This window comes from Pseudopipra pipra, chromosome W (genome assembly GCF_036250125.1).
Source record: "Pseudopipra pipra isolate bDixPip1 chromosome W, bDixPip1.hap1, whole genome shotgun sequence".
NCBI lineage: Eukaryota > Metazoa > Chordata > Aves > Passeriformes > Pipridae > Pseudopipra > Pseudopipra pipra.
In genome coordinates this window covers 19,978,369-19,998,412 of record NC_087580.1, presented here as the reverse complement: position 1 = coordinate 19,998,412, position 20,044 = coordinate 19,978,369, and the positions used below count along the sequence as shown (strand labels likewise).

At 52.0% G+C, this 20,044-nt stretch overlaps 1 protein-coding gene across 2 annotated transcripts in view; it reads left to right on the top strand.

Moving 5' to 3' along the window:
• Positions 1 to 17,383, top strand: part of LOC135405242 (hydrocephalus-inducing protein-like) — a 47,540-nt gene extending 30,157 nt beyond the window's left edge. Inside the window, exons 32-57 of one of the 2 annotated variants that reach the window (XM_064639912.1) lie at positions 337 to 478; positions 1,723 to 2,314; positions 2,804 to 2,959; positions 3,328 to 3,563; positions 3,744 to 3,926; positions 4,168 to 4,287; positions 4,499 to 4,658; positions 4,754 to 4,926; positions 5,088 to 5,286; positions 5,919 to 6,018; positions 6,520 to 6,619; positions 6,812 to 6,980; positions 7,266 to 7,486; positions 7,815 to 7,869; positions 8,478 to 8,682; positions 9,040 to 9,272; positions 9,599 to 9,750; positions 10,518 to 10,710; positions 11,201 to 11,309; positions 11,904 to 12,161; positions 12,471 to 12,616; positions 12,958 to 13,179; positions 14,922 to 15,079; positions 15,280 to 15,392; positions 15,977 to 16,307; positions 17,088 to 17,383. In XM_064639912.1, coding sequence (XP_064495982.1) covers positions 337 to 478; positions 1,723 to 2,314; positions 2,804 to 2,959; positions 3,328 to 3,563; positions 3,744 to 3,926; positions 4,168 to 4,287; positions 4,499 to 4,658; positions 4,754 to 4,926; positions 5,088 to 5,286; positions 5,919 to 6,018; positions 6,520 to 6,619; positions 6,812 to 6,980; positions 7,266 to 7,486; positions 7,815 to 7,869; positions 8,478 to 8,682; positions 9,040 to 9,272; positions 9,599 to 9,750; positions 10,518 to 10,710; positions 11,201 to 11,309; positions 11,904 to 12,161; positions 12,471 to 12,616; positions 12,958 to 13,179; positions 14,922 to 15,079; positions 15,280 to 15,392; positions 15,977 to 16,307; positions 17,088 to 17,250 — 4,889 coding nt within the window. In that variant the 3' untranslated portion in view covers positions 17,251 to 17,383. Of the gene's footprint in view, positions 1 to 336; positions 479 to 1,722; positions 2,315 to 2,803; positions 2,960 to 3,327; positions 3,564 to 3,743; positions 3,927 to 4,167; positions 4,288 to 4,498; positions 4,659 to 4,753; positions 4,927 to 5,087; positions 5,287 to 5,918; positions 6,019 to 6,519; positions 6,620 to 6,811; positions 6,981 to 7,265; positions 7,487 to 7,814; positions 7,870 to 8,477; positions 8,683 to 9,039; positions 9,273 to 9,598; positions 9,751 to 10,514; positions 10,711 to 11,200; positions 11,310 to 11,903; positions 12,162 to 12,470; positions 12,617 to 12,957; positions 13,180 to 14,921; positions 15,080 to 15,279; positions 15,393 to 15,976; positions 16,308 to 17,087 lie in introns of both variants that reach the window. The other variant, XM_064639911.1, reaches the window with a different exon arrangement.
• The last annotated feature ends 2,661 nt before the right edge of the window (positions 17,384 to 20,044 follow it).

Genomic DNA, 20,044 nt, shown 5'->3' with positions numbered 1-20,044 from the left:
CAGTATAGCCAGCACTCAGGTCACAGCTTCTTTAAATACAGCAGAGCTGAGGCTGTAAGACTCACCTTAATCTCAGTCATTAAAGCTTGGGTGCAAGTGCAAGCTGGCGTGGCTCAGTGACTAACCCTCAGCCAGCTGTCCACAACCATGGTGCACCTGAGCCAGGCCACAGTTTGGGGGGCTGTCTGAATTTTGGAGCAGGGATGTGAGCTCCACGGTGTCTCCTGGCAGGATAAGAGGCTGGGTCAGGAAAGAGCTGTGAATCCTCATAGCTGACCCAGAGCCCCAAGCTCTGCTTGCAGTCACTGATGGCTTCTCTTGTGGTCTGTGCTGAAGCACGGGAGAAGGAAGAAGCTGCCCGGAGAGAGGAAGAACGTCTCTGGGATGTGGATGTGGACGAGTACGAAGCCCTCCCTGAGAAGCAGAAAGGTCTGCTTGATTACAAAATTGAACAAATCAAGCGTGAGTGGAATGAGAGGTGAGTAAACCTCCTCTGGGTTACTCCTCAGGGTAGTGACCCTGGAGGGTTTCTCTGCTCCAAGGACCTTGGTTGAGCTCAGAGGGGTTCAAGAGCAAAGGCCAGAAGCAGTACAAGGATGGCCAGGTCCAGGTCCCCAGTTCTCAAGAGAGGAAGGACCTTCCTCTGTTGAGATGAGAACGTCTTCTCTCCATTTTAGCTGTGAGCCCTCTGGCTTAGACATGGCCTGCGGGGAGCTGGGCTCTGGGCTTGCCTTGCCACTGCCCACAGAAGTGTCTCAAAGTGTGTGATGTTGATTCTCATCTTCTTCATCATCCTCCTTCTTCACCAAACCAGCAGGATTGTGGTGTGGGCTGGTGTGGGACACAGCTGTGCTGGCTTGCTTTCACCCTGGTCCTGCTATAGATGAAGTCCTTGCAATGCTGATGCGCCAGGGCTTTCCTTAGGGTGGAGCACCATCCATAAAAGCTTAGGCTGCCCTTCAGCTGCAGCAGCAGGTGAACCCAGGAGAAGCTCTGGCCCAGCAAGGCAGCCCAGCTCAGGAGGACACACAGGAAGAGTGTGGAGCTGGGAGGGGAAGCTGCTTAAAGCAAGCCTGTGTTTCAGCACTTCTCTCAGCCCAGGCTGATGTTTGTTGCACTGGGAGGAGATGGCCAGGGCTGCTTCAAATCAGTTCCCAGGACAGACAGCAGAAGTGTACCCTGGTCACAGCTGTATTCCAGCAGGAAAACTGGTGGTTCAGAGCCTGATTTGCAGGAGGGGACTTTCTGCAGCCTTTGCTTTCTGATTGCTATGATTATTCTCATTAATGAGCAGGCTCTGCCCAGGGAAAAGGGGGCTGAAGGAGCCAAGTAAGCATTGGAGGAGGGATAAATAGGTGTTAGCAATTTATGGGCAGGTCTAAACTGGGAAACCAAGAGAGGGAGGGCTTCAGTCATCACTGCAGAGAGATGGTGGATCAACCTTTGGCAGCGTGCTGGAGGTGTCCGGGTGGACCTCAGGGGAGAAGTTGCACAGTTGATACCTTATGATGGCAAGGCTTAGGTTTAGCCCAGGAGGTCGCCTCCCACCCTTCCTCACTTGGGATGTTCCCAAGCTTTCTGGGTTGAGGAAGGTCCACAGTGATGGTCTAACAGTTCTGCCTGGCCTCAGGGTCAAAGAGTGAAGGGCAGAGCCAACTGGGATTACAGTGAGCGCAGGTTTCTGGTGGTGACTCTTGGGGGTGTTTTCTCTTTGGCTTGCAGAAGGGAGCTGGAGTGGCTGGCTCGAGAGCATGAGGAAAGCAAAAAGATGTTGTCACGAGACTCAAAGAAGCAAGATAAGCTGCAGAAGAAGAAGAATGGCTGCTCGGTGAAGTTTAAGCTACCCGCAAAAGAGCAGCAGCAGGAAACCAAAAGCCCAGAGGTCCGGATGAAGAGCAAAACAACAGCAGCAAAACAACAGCAGCAAGAAACCAAAATCCCAGAGGTCCCGAGTAAGCATGAGAGGATCTTGGACCTGAGGTTTAACATCTATGAGTCTTCACAGAAGAGGATCAGACATATTCTGTCATCCTGGGACAGGGTTCAGGGTATCATGAACCAAGTGCCAGACAAGTCCCAGTCTTCTCCTAAACACAAAGACGAGAAGAAGAGCAGTAGGTCTCCGGAGAAGGCAGAGAAGAAGCCTCTAGAAAAACATGGCAGCCACAAGAGTCTTCAGTGGGACGGGGAAGTTGCAGAAGGCTCAGTCAGAAGCCAGGATGCCGGAGTGCCCTGCTTGGACTTCCACATCACGCGTCGTGAAAAGGTGTTTAGGAGGATCCTGAAGAGCAAGAAGCTGCCACCAGCAAAGCAGGTAAAAGCCTGCAAGGCTCAGATGCTGAACTTGCCATGGTCTGGGGCCCTGGAACAGTGTGTCCCCCAGGTGATAACAACACAGAGCCTTGTCGAGGCCACTGATGATGTTCCACAATAGCTCCGCAGTATCTCTGTGGATGGGGAGGTTCTCAGCCTCCCTCAGATGTGTGGAAAGTGGGAGTGCTCTGTGTCCAAGCATCCCATCTGTTCAGAGAGTTTCTCAGTCTGGAAATCATTAAAAACAGTCCCAGGGCAGGGCAGCTCCCAGGCATTGTTCTCTTCAGCTGAGTCACTTGGGAGAGGTTTTTTCTTGGTCCTACTGTAGGTCCTGCCTCTGCTCTGGAGCCTGCTAACCCACTGGGCATAAAAAAGCACTTGTACTCCGTATAATTCAAAAACTCCACTGCCAAAAGCTCAGGGCCTTTAGGGAAGGAGTGTGAGGATGAAGGTGACAGGAGTATAAACAGGCTTTTCTCTTTGGTTTTAGATCCTGCACTCTCTGGGACTGGGACCTCCCATTCCCCCTGGCTGTCTTTTCTCCGTGGTCCCCTACCCAGAGGAGGACAGAGTCTCCACAGCAGCACAAGACCTCAGACACTTCATCCTTGTTGAACCTGAAGGTGCTGCTGCAGAAGATGATGTGGTGGGTATTCCTTTTGTGCCTTCAGTGAAGGTGCCAGGGCAGGGGACAGGTTGGATGGAAAAGGGTCACCGTGGAGGGGCAGTGAAGACGTGATGGGGCCCCATGTCTGCAGGCATCCTTTCCACCAGGGATGAGGGAAAAGAGACAACTCTGCTGGAGACATAGAGCAGTTCTGTTAGACAACAGCAAAAAAATCACTTAAACCCATCAACTTTCCTTGATGAGAGGGTCCTCGGTGGGGAGAGGATCATGGGTAAGGAGGGATGTCCGAGGCAAGACAAAGGCCAATAAGGAAGACCAAGTCCATGGGCAGTGGTGATTATTTATTCTCTCTCCTGTTGGCTAACAAACCCCATTCTGCTTTCCAGGTGGGGGGTTGTCTCTCCCTTTCTCTCTCCCTTTATGCCAAGGCCCCAGAGGCAGAGGCACAGGACCACTTGAAGGAGGGGAAAGCCACGAGCAGACACAAGTCTAGCAAGGAAAAGCAAAACACCCTCCGGAGCCCAAAAAGTCTCCGTGATCACTCCCCAGAAACACCCAGAAGTTTACCTGAGTCAAAGAAAAGCCAACTGCAAAGTGACTCAACCCTCGAGAGACCTGCCAGGTGAGCTGCAAGGCAGGAGGTGATGCCTGTGCTTCATGCTCATCTTGCCAAACAAGGTCCATCGTCCTCAGCTCCACAGCGACCCTCTGCCAGTGCCTCCGTGGGATGGGGAGTGCACAGCCCTCCTCCTTGTCTCGTTTGCCCCTTAGCAATGTCTGAAGCTTCCTTTTTAACTGCCAGGCTGAGAAGGTTCCGGTGGATTGTTCCTGCCCACAGTGAGGTGGAACTGAAGATCCACTTCAGCACCACAGTGCCAGGGCAGTTTGACCAGATGATGAACTTTGAGATCCTGGGGTCAAAGCGCCTGTACCAGTTGCCCTGCAGTGCCACTGCCCTGTACCCCAGCATCAGCCAGAACCCACGGTAAGGCTGGGCCACAGGAGCATCCCGTACTGCTCCCCCCGACCTGGGAGCCAGGGCTGCCCCTAGTGACCTTCTGGCTGGGGCAGATGGTGCTGCTTGAGTCACCCAGAATCTCTTCCTCTGCTGGGAGCTGGGAGGCTGAACCGGTACCTCAGCCACTGAGAAGGGTGATGGCTTTTTGACTAGATTTCCTACTTGCAGCATCTCAGAGCTCCTCATTCTCCATTTTTTCTCTGCCCAGGTTGGTGTTTCCTCACTGGAGGAAGAGCAAGGAGAAGGAGGACATCATCTTCAAGGAGTATGTCATGAGCACAAAGCAGTTCCACTTTGGACCGCTGCTTTGTGGGAAGTCAAGAGAGTGGTATGTGCTCCCTGCTCCCAAGTGAGCATCCCTGTGTGCTGCCTGTACAGACTGAGATGTCAGGAGGGGATCTCCAGGGATCCTTTTTCTTCACCTGCTTGTTAGACCATGGTCTTCCAGTACCACCTCCTGCTGCCGGCACACGGTGCTTTCCTCGGTGTGTGATGAGGGCAACAGTCTCCTCTGCAGCCTTTTCCCCTTCTGTGGACAGGTACAAGGCACAAAACTGCCCCGGCAACAGCGAAAAGTTAACCATCCTCAACGACTCCCCCATGGAGGCAGAGGTACATTTCTCCTTTGAGAATGACAGTAAAGGAGAGACATTCCTTTTGGACCCTCCCAGCATGAGGCTGCAACCCAAAGAGAAGAAGGTAGGAGGTAAGCAGGTAGGGCAGGCACTGTAGAAGTGCTGTTCCTCGTGCTCACGGAGGGCTCTTTGTATTTCTGTTTGTGGGGACGGGTTCAGAAGCTGAGTATTTGGGCGTACCCAACTTCCGCTGGCTTCCTGGAAGACAGTCTCGTCTGCTGCATCAGGGACAACCCGGAACCAGTAGTCTTCCAACTGTGCTGCCAAGGGGTGCACGTGAAGCTGGGGGTCAGCCCCCAGGAACTGCGTTTCAACAAACTACTTCTGCACAGGTCAGTCATCCCATGGCTGAGGGCACTCCAAGGCTTGTGACAAAGAGAAGAAGTTTGACTCTGGTTCCAGAGGCTCAGATGGAGTTGCTTCGAGCTGCATTCAATGGCCAGGCTGGTGTGACCACTGAGCACTGATGCTGAGTTTCTTCCTGTCTCTGCAGGACTCACACCCAGACCCTGGTCCTGAAAAACGACAGCCCACTGCCCATGGCATGGCATCTCAGTGGGCTGCATGACCTTGGCGATGACTTCTCTGTATCACAAGGCAGGGGCATCGTTGGCCCCCGCACAGACTTCGAGGTGAAGCTGAATTTCAAGGCCGAGAAGATTGGCATCACGAATAAGATGATCCGACTGGAGGTGAGAGGGACTTGCACCTTCCTGGCAGAGCAGGGCAGAGCAAGCAGCCGTGTGCTCTTAGGGACAGAGTCAGGGAGAGCTGCACCTGACAGACACGGGGGTGCTGTGGCCCCAACTTCTGCCTCTGTGCTGGGTTGGCCGGGTGCCCAGGCTCTGCATCCGGAGCCTGTACCACAGCCACCTTGCTACTGTGCATGCTTGAAGGCTGTTGTTTGGTTGTACACACCAGCATTCTCTCTGGACCCTTTCTGGGATTTTTTTCCCTGTGGTTTAGAGGCTGCATTTCAGTAAGGATGCGAGGTGATTGAAGAGGAGGGCATTAATTGTCAATGCCACCTGCTCTGGGACACCTCACATTTCTTGTAGTTGTCTTTACATCCCTGGCCCTCTCAGGGGTGCTTTAGCAGCACCATTCCCTGCTGTGGGAGTGCAGAATTGGGCTGATAAGATTTCTTACTGCAGCAGAATCCCGCTGGGGCAACCTGTGAGATGGACAGGTTAGGAAAGCTTGAGAGTCCAGAAACACTTGTCAAGCCAGGGAGGCCATGGGGGAAGCAGCTGGCAGAGACAAGGACTTAGAGGCTGTCTTCCAAAAGAATGGTCTAAGCAGTGTTTGTTTCTTGCTGCCTCAGGTTTCAGATACAGAAAACATCCTGGGCATTGTTCAAGCTGAAACCATCAAAGTCTCTGTGGAGGTCTACGATGTTAATCTGAGCATCGACATGCCTGAAGGTCAGTGGATGCCTCCCAGACAACACAGTCCGTGTGCATTTTACTACCTTGGCAGGTGGCCAACCAAAGCCCTTGGGAAGGGATGGTGTGGCAGGCAAGGGTGGCACAGATATGTAAAGCACATACCTTGCAAGCTGTGTGAAGTAAAGCACTGTCAGGGCACCAACAGACTTGAGTCTCTCCCTTCTGAACTTGGAAATGTGCAGCTTCATGTGCAGATTGCATTTGGTGCTTTGAAACAACAGTCATCTGTACAGGCAGTTGGCTCAGAAGAGCACATAAAGTAGCTGGATTTGTGCTTGGAAGCAAGGAAATGGAAACCAAGTTCCTTGGCTTCTACCCTGTAGATTCTTGGAGTAAGAAAAGGCACCCAAGTAGCTAGAGAACACTTCTGAGAAGGGATATCCAAGAACTCCAACTATGTAGCTTGTGACCGGGTGTGCTCTGCAGCAGCTCACAAATATTCACCATTTCTTACCTCGCTCTGTGGGTTTTCTACAGGTCCAGATGGCAGCTTGGAATTTGGAACCATTAATGTCCTGGATAATAAGAAGCAAGTCCTGAGTCTGCAGAACAAAGGCTTATATGACATTGAGTACAGGTGAGTCCAGCTGCCTGGTGCTGAGCTTTTCCTCAGGCTCCCAGGCCTGCGTTCTCCCTCTGTCCATGGCTAGAACCTGTTCCCGTGCTGCTCCCTTTTCTTTTTTTTCTGGTCCTATGCAAAGTGCTGGCTGTACTGGTGGCACCTGTACTTTCAACTGCAGAGGTCTTCATTCTTTCCCTTTCTCCACAGTTTCAAGCTGACCACTGGAAGTGCCAAGAGGGGTGACTTGGAATCTCCCTTCACTGTCCAGCCGCAGAGGGCTGTGCTGAAAGCCTCCCGGCCACCTATGAAAGTTGAGGTCCTCTTCCACCCCACAACTGAAGTGTTTCTCAAGAGCAAACCCATCCTGCTCTGCCGGGTGAGCTGCCTGAGCCCAGCTGTGTTAGCACAGTGTGTCTTGGGAGCATAAGCAGGAGAGGTGTCTTTGACAAAGAAGGCTTTAGTTGGGGCATCCTCTCTCCTACATACACAAACAAAGACTTCCAAAACCATTTGGGAGGTTTTGTAAAAGAGCTGGAAATCTGGCTCTGGAAGAGGCCTTTAAAAAGAGAGGGTGAGCTGATGGAGACCTGGGGTGGGGTCAGGGGACAGGGGTAGAGGCTGGCCTCTCTCCTGTGGTTACCAGCCCCTCCTCTGGTTGCAGGTCACTGATCCCAAATTAGGTCAAGGAGGCGAGACCGTTGCCACCATCCCAGTGAGGGTGTCGGCGAGAGCTGTGTACAGCAAGTACAGCATCGAGCCTGCCTCGCCCATCGACTTTGGTGCCATGATTAAGGGCACCAAGAAGACCCAGGTCTTAATTGTGGAGAACAAAGGCACCCTCAACTTCAAATTCCTCATCCACCAAGCACCTCCACTGCAAAGGTAAGAGAAGACCTGCACCAGCCTTTCTGTCTGAGGAGGCACCACCACACAGCTGGTGTGTGACAGGCAGCCAGACCTGGGTTATTGTCCATTTGGATCACTGGCTTAGGAAGAGGGAGCAAAACAACACCTCAGTATCCCCATGCGTGGGACAAAGCTGGTGACAGAGCTGCTCTGTCCATAAGCTGCAGCAATGGGTGCTGCAGGCAGCTCTCCGGGGGCCATCAGGAGCAGGAAGGCTTTCCTCCATGGGGAGGAAGGCCAGCTTTGGCCTCAGACAAAGGCAGGGGAACTCAGCATGACAGATGTCTCTGCTTTCTCCTCTCAGTTCACAGCAAGAGGAATCTGCCCCCTCGGCCAGGGAAAGAAAGCGCTCGACGCAGGTGGGTGGCTCCTGCTCCTCCCCAATATGTGCTGCTGCAGGGGATGTGGGAGGATGCAGATGTGCCCAGGCTGGGGGTAGGACATGGTCTGTGGGATGGAGAGTCCATTATCTGCTCAGTTCCACTGATAGTCCCATGCTCTGGCTCTGACCTGCAGTTGTGGGGTCAAAAGAGGGGAGCAGGTCCTGTGTTTGGTGGCTGCTAGCCAGCACAGATCTGTGAACACCACAGGAGCAAACTGTCCCCATCTGAACTCCCAATCCATAGAACATTGACAACTTTGCTTTTTCTTCTTTCCAATCCCCTCCCTCTCTCCCATCATTTCTCTCAGTCCTTTCTGCTCTCCTGTACCCCTGGAGGTTGAAGGATCTCAGCTACCACCTTCATTCTTTTCACCCAAACTCCTTTCTCTCTGCCACTCGGGACAGACTTGCAGCTCCTCCTGGCTTGTTCATCTCATCCTGGGGCTGCCTTTGGGCCATGGAGTCATCCTTCCCTGCCACTGGGTGCTTGGGCTCAGCTGGAGGCCGAGGCGTGGCATCCTCCTTGCTGGGGGTGTTCAGGGCACGGCTGTTAGGCATCAGCCTGTCCTGACGCTCTTTCTGCAGGCTCAGCTCACTGTAGGCATGTTCACTGTGTCCCCTTGCTCCGGCTCCGTCGGTCCTTGGGGCCAGCAGAAGATCACAGTGGATTGCAATGCAGGAGCAGAGGGGAAATGTGAGGAGCAGCTGTACATTGACATCAGCAACAGAGACCCCAAGGACAATCCCCTTGGCATTCCCTTTACCCTGACTGCCGAGTCCTGCTTCCCAGGTACATACTGTCCACAGGTTGCTGTGGGCAGTCCTGCTGATGGTCAGCACCTAAACTTGCTACTTGGATAGAGAGGCACCCTGGTCCTGAAGTCCCACCTTAAAATCCTCAGAGGCTGCAGTCCTTTTCAAGTCCACCAGTGGGGAGAGGCTGGGAGGGATGTGTGGAAGCGTAAAAGGAAAGCAATGCCCTTTAAGACTGAGGTTGACTGAGCTCCATCCTCACTGACTGAGCTCTCTCATTCAAGGCTGGGTTTTGCAGTCACCTGGACAGAAAGGGCTTTTCAAGCCTTCTGGGTCCAGGTAAATTCAGCAAAGAGGTTCTCCAGCCTCAGCCCTTCCTCTGGTCTGTCTGCAGCGCTTGTTGAAGACGTCACGTCCATCTTTGAGCAGTACCCGATCCACAGCAACGTCAATCTCCTCCAGACGTTACAGTCGGTGCAAGGCAACGGTGTGTTCATCAGAGATGATAACAAATTTATCTTCACCAAAGTTCAGGTTGGGCAATGGGCCGCAGCTCACTTCAAGATCTCTAATGGCAGCAGTGTCCCATGTGACGTGGTCCTCTCCATCAAAGCCATGCCTGGAGAGGTAAGAACAAGAGGCCAAGGTGAGCGCTGCTCTCTAAAGGCCATGTGAGAACCTGCCTTGTTCTCCAGAGTCATTGCGTTCTCCGGCCCAGCTGGACCAGTCCAGCTCAGCGCAGGTCAAACTGCAGGGCAGAGCAGCAATGCCAGGGGGGCACTTGCATTGAATTCCACATCTCTCAAGCAAATTTTGGCTCACGCTTCTGGGTCTTTGGTGGGAATCCTTCTGAACATCTCTCGAAAGCACACTCGGAGAGGGGCTGTTAAGGATATACTGGGTCACATTGAAAGATGTTTCCTCCTAACACCGCACTGTGGGTTCCCCCCAAGCCTCACAGCCTCATCAGCAACATCTTCAAGCTGGATCCTGTTGAGATGAGCATTCCTGGCTTATCCCACATCTTTGCTACAGTGACCTTCACTCCAGAACAAAAGGAGGACTACCAGTGCACTTTCACAGCTTCTCTTGTTATCCCAAAAAGGTAGTGACCCTGTGAAGTATTGGGGGGACCGTTCTGGTAACTGCCTCTCCTCTTGGTACCTCTAATGCTTTCAGTACGCTTAGGCAGAGTACTTGACATGAGATGATCTGGGAGGCAGTAACTGTTAGGCAGAGCAGAGCAGAAAAATGTGGAGAATACTTCAGCCTGTGTGAGGGACTGAAGAGAGGGCCTTAGGTAGCCAGCTGGAAGTTACTGAGAAGTGCAACAGCTGAGCTGGGACTTTCCAAGGACGAAGGCTTAGATGAAGCAGTTTCTGTGCCAGCAAGTCAAGATTTCCTCCCTATTTCTGTAAAAGGAAGTGATCCTGTGTGGTTCCCTGGCATGTATTAAGCTATTTTTATATCAGGAGAGTGACTGGAGCTCTTATCAAAGAGAAGCCTGGTTCTTCTCCCTGGGACCTGTGTACTGGGGCTCTGACCTGCCCTTCCCCAAGCCTTTAGTGGCTGAATTGGAACAGGGAAGTCAGCTTTCTGCCCTAACAAGCAATTCCTTTTTTAGGATCCTTGGAAATAATCTTTACTGACGGTGGTGTTGATTTGGTTTTCCCTTCTTGCTTTCGTACTGTTCTCATGGTGTGCTTTTGCTTGTTGCATATGTCTCCTATCACTGCAGCCAGAGGATTTGCCACGTCTCATCTGGTGCCTTGTTATTTATCTGCTGTACAGCATGATTCAAGTCAGGGAAATTATTTAGAACTGTTATTCTGGAAGGCTCTGGCTGAAATGGTTTCTGTGCCTCTCCAGCAGCTCCATGAAGATGAAACCCCAACAACTGACCTTCACTATCAGTGGAGAGGGGCACATGCCTCAGGTGACAGTAGAGTGTCCGGGCCTTCGGAGTAAGAGGGGAAACCCTGTGCTGCGCTTCAGGAGGCTCCTGCTGGGGGATTCACAGAAACTTCCCCTGGTCCTTCGTAACAATGACATCATACCCACTCAGGTAAGGACCTGCTCAGGGAATGCTCTGGGCTGGGAACAAGCGCTTGTCCTGTGGAGGAAAGGTCCCAAAAAATGTGATTTTCTCTCCAGTCTTTCCTCGTCAGTTGAACACAAGACAAGAAAGGTGGTGGGGTGTTTTTCCCCCGTCTCCCAGCTCACATTTTGTTCTCATGTGGGCGTGTGTGACGTCCCAGTTCCATGAGATTGCACTTGATACTGGTTGACTCCATTTTAATTAAACTTATTTGTGGTTTCATTACATTCTGCTCGTGACTGACTGTCCTGTTTGGCTCTATGTCAGTTCTATCCATATGCTTCTGAACACTCTTTTTTCCTTGTGTGACTTCACGTAACCTTTGTGCTGGCTGCTGTGTTTGAGGTGGGGAGGTGGTCTGAGCTCCCCATGCTGGACCAGCAGCCGTACAGGCTCAACCCACGTGCCAGCCTCTACTCACACCAATGTCATTGTGCTCTGTGTTCCCTTTTCTCAGTTTACAGTACAAGTCATGGATGAACAGGGAGTTTTCTTCCTGAAAGGCAGGCAGTCTGCACTCCATGCCTTCCACACTGCAGACATGGAAGAGAACTCCACTGGAAAAGGTATATTCATTAACCATGCAGCGTGATCATTCACAGAGGGAAAAGGTGTGCCCTGCTCTTGGCTTGTCTAAGCAGCAGCCACATGTTAGACATAGCTTTTTTCCTTGGTCTCTCTGTCCCTCGAGCTTTTCTTGTGGACTCCTTGCAGGATTTCCTCCTAGCAAGTTGTAGGAAGTTTTTCTGTTCTTCGAGACATGGTGGGTTGAGTTGTGGGGGACTATCACCACCTCAGTGGACTGGCTGAGGTCTTTGCTGCCTGTGGGAAGGTACCAGCCTGAAGGGAGGCAGCCCTTGAGCGCACAAGCCAGCCAGCAGAAGCCAAAACCACTCCTTGGCTCAGCCTTCCGTATGGCGGGAGCTGGCTGGAAGCAGATGGAATGAGGGCTGGGCATTAACCTGAGGTTAAGCCATTTAAGTGGTGATATGTGTGATGGTGGCATAGTCTTTTGAACACAGGAAGAGGGTCTGGAACCACTGGTGGGAGAACCTGTGCTTAGAAGCAACTGATTCCAACCTCTTATTCCTCGTATACTCCAGGGAAATATTTCCTCTGTACAGCTGTATCACTTAACTCTGATTCCCATTGCTGTGCAGCCAAGAAGCATCCCAAGAAGCCTTACCTGCTCCTGGAACACAGCCAATCAGCAGAGTTTGACGTGTTTTTCAAACCCACCCTGGCCCAACGTCTGGAAGGGAAGATCCATGTGGCACTGTCAGGCAACAGTGAGATCAACATAGAGCTGGTGGGTGAAGGCTACGATGATGACTTCACCCTTGATAACCTCCATGGACTAGCAGAAGACAGCAAGGAGAGCAATACTAAGGGCAATCTGGAGGACAACATCATTGAGGGTAAGAGAGCAGAGGCTGCCAATGTAGAGCGAGGAAGAGGAAAATGTCTGATCATGCATGTCCTCTCTCTAGCCAGGGCTGGCTGTCACCCATTGGACTTGGGGGCCTGTGAGCTTGCCAGCCGTGCACACAGAGCAGTGTGTGCTGTGCTGCTTGTCGCTGGGCACAGGCACAGCCACAGGCTTGGGGACCTCCCAGAGGGAGGGAGGCTTGGAGCAAGGAAGAGCTGAACATACATGCGTCTCTGAAAGTGAGAGGGGTGGATGGACCTCACTGCATACTGAGATCTCTTGGTCTCCTTCTTCACAGCTGTCAGAGCGAATCACATAGAGTTTGGGGAGTGTGCAGTCAGGAGGCTCTGCAACAAGACTTTCACAGTCACCAACCGCAGCAAGGAGGAGGTGATGCGGTTTGAGTGGCTGCTGGCAGATGCCCCGTTCCAGTTCTCCCCCAAGGTGAGCTGGGACAGCCCTGCCTTTCTCAGTTGCTCACGCCCTTTCCTGGTGTTCCTGAGAGCTGGCAGGGAATCACCACATACCAGTGAGAGCCCATTCCAGTGCCATGCAGGAGATGCAGTCCCTGGCTTTGCTGGGGCAAGGCTGTCAGACCAGCAGAAAAGGCTCCGCGTTCTGGGAGGTGGCACCTTCTGTTCATACTTTGCTCTATCACACCTCACATAAATCCTCACTGAGCTGCTGATTCCCAGCACAGCTGCTCACCGTATCAGTCCCTTTTTCTGTCAGTGCTGCCCTTGCCAGTGATTCCCGTCTGGTCTTGACTCTCTGGTTCTCCCTAGGTGGGACATCTCCAGCCTGGCTGTGCCAAGGATATCAGAGTGACCTTGAAATCCAACGTCCCGGTCACCTTCAAAAGGCACTCTGTTAAGTGTAAGGTGGCCAAGATCAAATACCAGCTGCCACCAGAGGAGGTTTATGACTGGGACAACGAAATGTGCACTGAGAAGTGGGAGGATACCACTGAGAGAGTCCCAGGAGCCCGCTGGCCTTTGAAGCAGAAGGTAAGAAGCACAGCAACAAAAGCTAACCGAGCTGCTGCAAAAGGACCTGCCAACAGCAGCAGAGCACCAGCGCTGCTGGCAGAGCAGCTCCTGCCTCCCCTGGGCATTGGCTCCAGCCAGGAGGTTCACCAGCAGTGCCTTTTAGGGAGAGGCAGATGTGCAGTGAGCGGGTGGGCTCACACCACAGGGGGAAGCCTTTGGGCAAGAGACCTTTATCCACACGCAAACTGCCGGTCTGTGCCACGAGCCCAGTGTTGCAGCCCGTGTTGAATGGGAGGTCACGTTTGATTTTATCCCATTTGACAGTGTTAAAATCTCTTCATCTGATTTGGTGCCTTGTCACCCACAAGGAGTTAATTCCACTGCATTCTGTCTCTTGTTCCGAAGGGGAGAGCAGCACAAGTGCTCTTGTGCGTACACCAGTGAGCTCTGAGCTCTGCCTACACCGACACCAGAGATTTTGATTGTGGCCTCTGTATTGTGGGGATATCTCATTCTGGAGCAACCCAGGCACTGTGTGACAGTATGCAGGAGTCTGGAGAAACATCATCTCCAGAAAGTCTTGCTTTTTCTATCATTATTGCCAAACACACCTATCTTGGTGAAGGTTCTTTCTGAGTTTCTGAACCACTGTGAGTCCTGTAAACCCAACTTCCCCATCAGGGCATCAGCAGTTGGAGACTTTCGCAGTGAGATCATTCACATCCCAAAATGCCCACAGCCAACCCCCACCCCACATGTGCCATCTGGAGAGCACTTTCTCCTAAGACAAGAAGGAAAAATTCTTTCTAGGACTAGTCAGTCTTGGGCTTCTCCATCCACAGGGCTCCAGCAGGGCAACTTAATCCTAATGTTGAGACCTGCTAGATTTATACAGGACCAGGGAAAAGGTCAGAGGCTCTACAGGGTTGAAGCACAGGGACTGACAGCTGACCATAATCCCCAGGGGTGTATTAATAGCTGTGGTGGTGACTGCTTTGATCAGTGGGTAGAAACCAATACTGTAGTACAACAGTCCAATTTTGTCATCTTTCCAGAGAAATAAACCTAAATGTCCTTTTGTGGTAGTTTGGTCTAGGCCTTCCTTGGTGACCAGTTTGTAACCAAGGAAGGGTCCAGATTTACCCAGTATTCCCAACTATTTTTACATAAGCCGGGCTATAATAAGAAAGGAGGAGAGACCTTCGCTCTCTCTTTCCTTCTGGCAGCTTAGAGGTGCAGGTTCCCTGCTGTTGAGTCTGTCGGGTTGGGGAGCGAGGCCTGGTTAGGCCTTGTCGACCTTGGGAGACAGAGGTTGCCAGCGATCATTCCAGAGTGACTCTCGGTTGTCCCAAGGAGAGTAGTGAGATATTTCTTTGCTAACTTTTTTATTTGCTATATCTCAGGCTACTGATTGGGATATATATATATTTTATTTTGGTTTTGTTCCTTTTCCCTTCCCCCTTCCCTTTCCCTTGTGAAATTGTATATATATTTCAACTGTAACATAAGTGTAAATATATTTATATATATTACTTTAGCTGTCTCTCTCTCGTTTCGGTTTTTCTTGGTTGTTTTTCTCCCTCTTCTCCCTGAGGTTTGGGAGGGGGGGACTTCTTACAGTAAGGTTTGGAGACTTGGCAGGGAGCCAGCTTCAAACCATATCACCTTTATATGTGGCCAAGTTTGGAGGCCAAAACATTTTCCTGCTCAGCCTGGCTTTCTAGGCTCTGCTCAGTGATTCTTCCCTCCTCTGCCTGCAGGTGGTCAAGGCACTCCTGGAACCACCTCACACCGTCCTGAAGAGCAGCCACGAGGTCGAGCTTTTCCTCAGTGCTCAGGTTGACTACGCCGAGTTCAAACTGAACACGGTCGAGGTTCAACTGAAGCAGATTGAGCTCTTCCAGACAGAGATAAGCACGTGAGTGCTGGGCACTGTGTTGGCCCTTTCCTCCTAAACTTCTAGAATTTGAAATACTTTGTTTGGGCCACCCAGGGCAGCAATTCTGAATGTGGCAGAGTTGCCTGGGGAAGATGTTCCTTAGCGGAAGGCGGTACCAGGAGCCCACCATACAGTGTTACTTTATTACATGCTTTTTATTTCTCCTCCTTGTTTTTCAGTTTCCAGATGTCCAATACAGGGAATGTAGCCCTGAAATACTGCTGGGAGGTGAATCTGGAGGAGGAAATACCATCAAAGAGTTCTGGGAAGCCGTTCTCGTCCACTCTGACACGCAAGTCATTAGCTCTGGGTGGTGCCCAGGCCATTTCAGTTGGTAGCTGAGGGCCTGGGGAGAAGACCCTGCCACTTCACCCCAAAACATTAATTGCTTTTTCATCCCTGTCCACTTCCCAGCTGCAGCTGGAGAGTTTTCTCCTTACCCTCTCTCTGCCTTTTAGCCTCTCCTGTTCTTGCTCTGCCACTTGTGCTCTGCACAGGAGCTGAGCCGGGCTCCAGGGACAGCCACGTGCTGAGTCAGGACTGGGAGGGGGGACATCAGGGCACCTCTCTCTCTTTCGGAGACTGGGAAAAACAAGGGTGGAACAAGTGAGCTGCCCTGCAGCCGCTGCCTGTATGCAGTTCCCTGCTCCAGGGCAAATGCAAAGTCACTGTCTAAAACCAAGCCTCCTGCCCCAGCACGGGAGTGTGTGCTGCAGGCAGAGACCCTGCTCCCACCCGCTCTATCTCCTGCTGAAAGTACTTGACCAGAGGTGCTCCAAGTGCATCTCAGCTCTCTTCTATCCACCTGCAGCAGGAAGCAGAGTTGTTGGGAACAAAGGATTTTGTCTTTGAAAGATGTCCTCTTCCCTCTTGCAGGTTATTTCTTGTCCTCTGCTGCTGTGGATCACTGGGACGGGCATTGTACAAGGCAGATGCACGGGGCATCACCACTCGAGTCAACTCAGCCCCAGTCAGCTCAGCCCCAGTCAACTCAGCCCCAGCAAAGTCTGCGCCTTTCAAAGCAGGTGTGCCACTCTCTGAAGGGCCTTAGCTCCTCCCTGGAATTTTCTCCAATTCCCGTCAAGGACCCACCGCTGTTCTCCATTGAGCCCCACTGCGGTACCATCCCTGCTGGCCAGAATCAGATTTTCCACGTGAAATTCTGCCCGATGCATGTGGGGAAATTTAAGGCCGAAATGCTGTGCAGGTAGGAAATGTCCATGTGCTTTCCAATCCATGCTCCTGGTGGGTATCTCAGGATGGACCATCTGGTGCACCCTCCCTGCTCAAGCAGGGTCATCGCAGAGCACATGGCACAGGATTGTGTCCAGAGGGTTCTGGAATACCTCCAGTGAGGGAGACTCCACACCCTCTCTGGACAACCTGTCACCTGCACAGGAAAGAAGTTCTTCCCCATGTTCATGTGGAACATGTTTTGCATCAGGTTCTGCCCATTGCCTCTTGTCCTGTTGATGGGCAGCACCAAGCAGAGCCTGGTCCATCCTCTGACACCCTCCTTTCAGTCCCTCTGACTGGGGTGGGTGAGTGTGCAGCCCTGGGGACAGCCAGCCCCAGAGAGGCAGCAGGAACACACAACATACAGGAGCACAAGAAGAGGCCAGATATCTGTGGAGGTGTCTATGGATCTGTGTGGAGAAAATGGGAAACACTAAGCTCCTGGAGGGCTGCAAAATCTGGAATGGGAGATCCAGAACGGCTGTCAAGGGGCCAGCCAGTCCCTAGCTATGCTTCCTTATGGGACAAGCACAGCCTCCTTCTCTACCTTGAACCCCGTGTGCTACAGTTGGTCCCCAGGCCCATAACTGGTTGTGATTCTCCCCTTCCACCTCTGCTGCCTCCATGGCAGGGAGTGCAGTTCTGTTTCATTTGCTGCTTGCTGCTTGCATGGAGGGAGGATGTGACACTGTGTGCTCTTTGAAGAGACAGGTGAGCAGCTGGCTGGCTGGAAATGTCCCTTTCTTCCTAGACTTCCTAACCTGAAGCCATCTCAGAAGAACCCACGGGTGTTTGTGATGGGGAAAGGCTGTTTGCCGAAGGCTGATCTGAAATGCTCTACGTCATCGCAAAAAGGTAAAACTCTGAGCAGCAAACCCAAGAAGAATGTGCAGCGGTCACCAGAATTAGAGTGACACCATTTGTGTCACGGCTTCTCCTGCTCATGGTTTCCCAGCCTTCAGCAGAGACCTCCCCAGCTACTCTTCAAGCCCCAATACCCATCTCTACCTCTTCTGTGTACTACCTAATAAACTGTGTCTCAACCCACGAGTTTTCTCACTGTTACTCTTCCAGTTCTCTCCCACCTCCACGGGAGGGGAGTGAGCAGGTGTCTGTGTGGTGCTTGGTTGGAGCTGGGGCTCAGCCATCTCCAGGAAAGCAGGTGTGATCAGACATCACCCCCATTCCTCCGCAGGCTGCTCTGCTCTCTTAGGAATTCCCATTCCTTGGCCTTTGTGTGGGGTGGTGAAGTGTCCCTTGGTCACACCAGGAATTCTGCACGACTAATGTGAGAGCAGCACTGACTTTACCAGGAGCTCCAGTTGCTTGGCTAAACGCTGGGATGAAGGACAAGAGTGGCAATGATCAGTTATCCCCTGACAGCCTTGGAGCATTCCCTACCTGAACCGTAGCCCAAGGGGAGCGGTACCATTGCCTCAGTAATTATTACAACCCAGATTTCCTTGGGATTGGAAGGTTCAGCCTTCACTGTCCCTTGCTCTGTTGCCAAGGTACTTCCCAACTGTCTTGATTTAACGAGACTGAAGTATTTTGCCAAGGATGATGAGTTATGAGGAAGACCAAACTCCTTTCTCTAAGCAATTGTAAAACCAAAATTAAGAGGCTCCAATTGAGGAAGTATGGAGAAAGAAAAAAAATAACAGCCCTTTATTAAAGGATATATGTACATTAGCAGAACAACAAAAGAACACAAAAAGAAAACAACCACAGAATAATCCTGTACCCAAAAATGCCCTTCCAAAAGGAAACAGTTCGGCATTTTCTGCCTTTTGGCGCCATTCTAACCATGGCCAGCAGGGGGCGCTGTTGACACACTGGAGGGGCAGATCCTTCAGTGCTCTGTGGTGGCCGGCAGGGGGCGCTGTTGGGCCCACTCTGTGAGGGAGAAGCTGAAAATGGAGATTTTCCCACACACACACAGAGAAGGGGAAAAGGGGAAAAAGGGGGCTCTTCCCACGAAACTCACGCTGTCTGCAGCTGGCTACGGCCGGGATTTCCTGTCTTTCATCGATGGACACACTCTGCTGCCAACACGGTAATGGAGGAGGGAGCGGGTGACCTCCTCCCCAAAGGGTTCCTCTGCAGGTGGGTCAAACCTCTCTGATGAAATCCAAACAGGTCTGGGCTGGGGGCAGAACAGGGTGCAGGAAAGCAAAGGCAAACCGGGGTCAGAAACAGTCAGATGACCAGGCCGAGAACAAAGTGAACCTCGGTCCCCTCCAACTCATACCCTCCCTACAGTCAGGGCAAAAGTGAAGTGTCATTTCCCAAGGAGAGAGAAAAAAAAACCCCACTCCTCACTTCTTCCTTCCCCTCCCCCCCCATCTTCTCAGGGCTATCAGTCTGGAATGTGAGTCTGCTAGCTATTTCCTTTGTGTATGTCAATCACCATAGGCAAACACCTTCCTCCTCCATCCTTCAACATCTTTCTTTTACAGCAATGCAGGGGAAAAAAATAATTCCCCCTTGGTTTTTTCAGAACAAGTAAACTTATGACAGACACAATAGGGAGCCTTGTGATGTAAGAGGTCAGCAAGAGAGTATCTGGATCATCCCACGACTTTGTGTTCCAGGGAACAGCCAGAGCTGGTGCAGAGACACCAGTGAGGGTCTAGAAATGCTGCTGGGAGGGGGTGGGAAAGCAGGAGGGATGTGTGCAGCCTGCAAGGCCAGAGCAGCAGCAGGGTCAGGGCAGGACAGCCTGCAGGAGAGATGGCCAAGGGCTCTGGCAGGGCTGCAAGGCCCAAAGGCATCCAGGCCTTTGTCCCCTTGCCTCTGGCAGCTGCCTCTGCCACTCAGGCCACCACAAGCAACTTGCCTTGCAGGTTCTGCACTTGGTTTCTGCCTCGCCCCTCCCTGAGGATCCTGGGAGGGGTTGTCCAGTTTTGGGCCTTTGTTGTTCCTCCCCCTCCCATCCCAGTGCCCCCCAAACAGCCCTGAGCCAGCCGGGAGGGACAGGATCTGCTGGGCCAGGGCCTGGGGCTCAGGCCTTGGCCTTTGTGCTCCACAAAACCAAGGCAGGCTTTGCTCAGCATTGCAGGGACCTGCCCAGAGCCTTTGTCTGCCTGCACTCCTGGCCTCCAAGGAGCTGCTCCAAGGAGTCCCTGGGGAGGCTTTGGCAGTGCCTGCCCTCAGTGGGGCCCAGCAATGCTTCAAGGCACTTGGAGTTTGGCTTCTGACTTCTTGAGCAACTTCTTCAGTCTCCTCTCAGTACTTCAGGATGATGGATGCAGCTCCAAACACACCGTGGGGACCATTAAAACATCTAAATCCAAATTATTTCCCTTCCTTTAATTGTCTTCATGCCTTCCAGGCTTCTACAGCTAATTAGAGTTATTTTGTAGTTTAGCTAAGCAGGAAGATTTTAAAGTAGACGTCACAAAAAATGTATATTTTTTGATGAAACGAAATTATTTACACAGCACCTTGGGATGCAAAAGGGTCAGCACCCTGGGATGCTCTGCTGAATGTGAGCAGGCCTGGAGTTCCCAGACTGTTCCTGCATCCAGGGTCAGGCTTGCAGTGACGTTTCTGCAGCATTAAATTGGCACAGTGGTAGGATGGCCATTGATCCATTCCTGCAGAAACACAATGGGTCTCCATCCCAGGCAGGGATAGAATGGACCCACAAATTTTGGGAGGATAAGAACCAGGGAGTTTTGGCACTGTGGAACCCCATGGAACCAA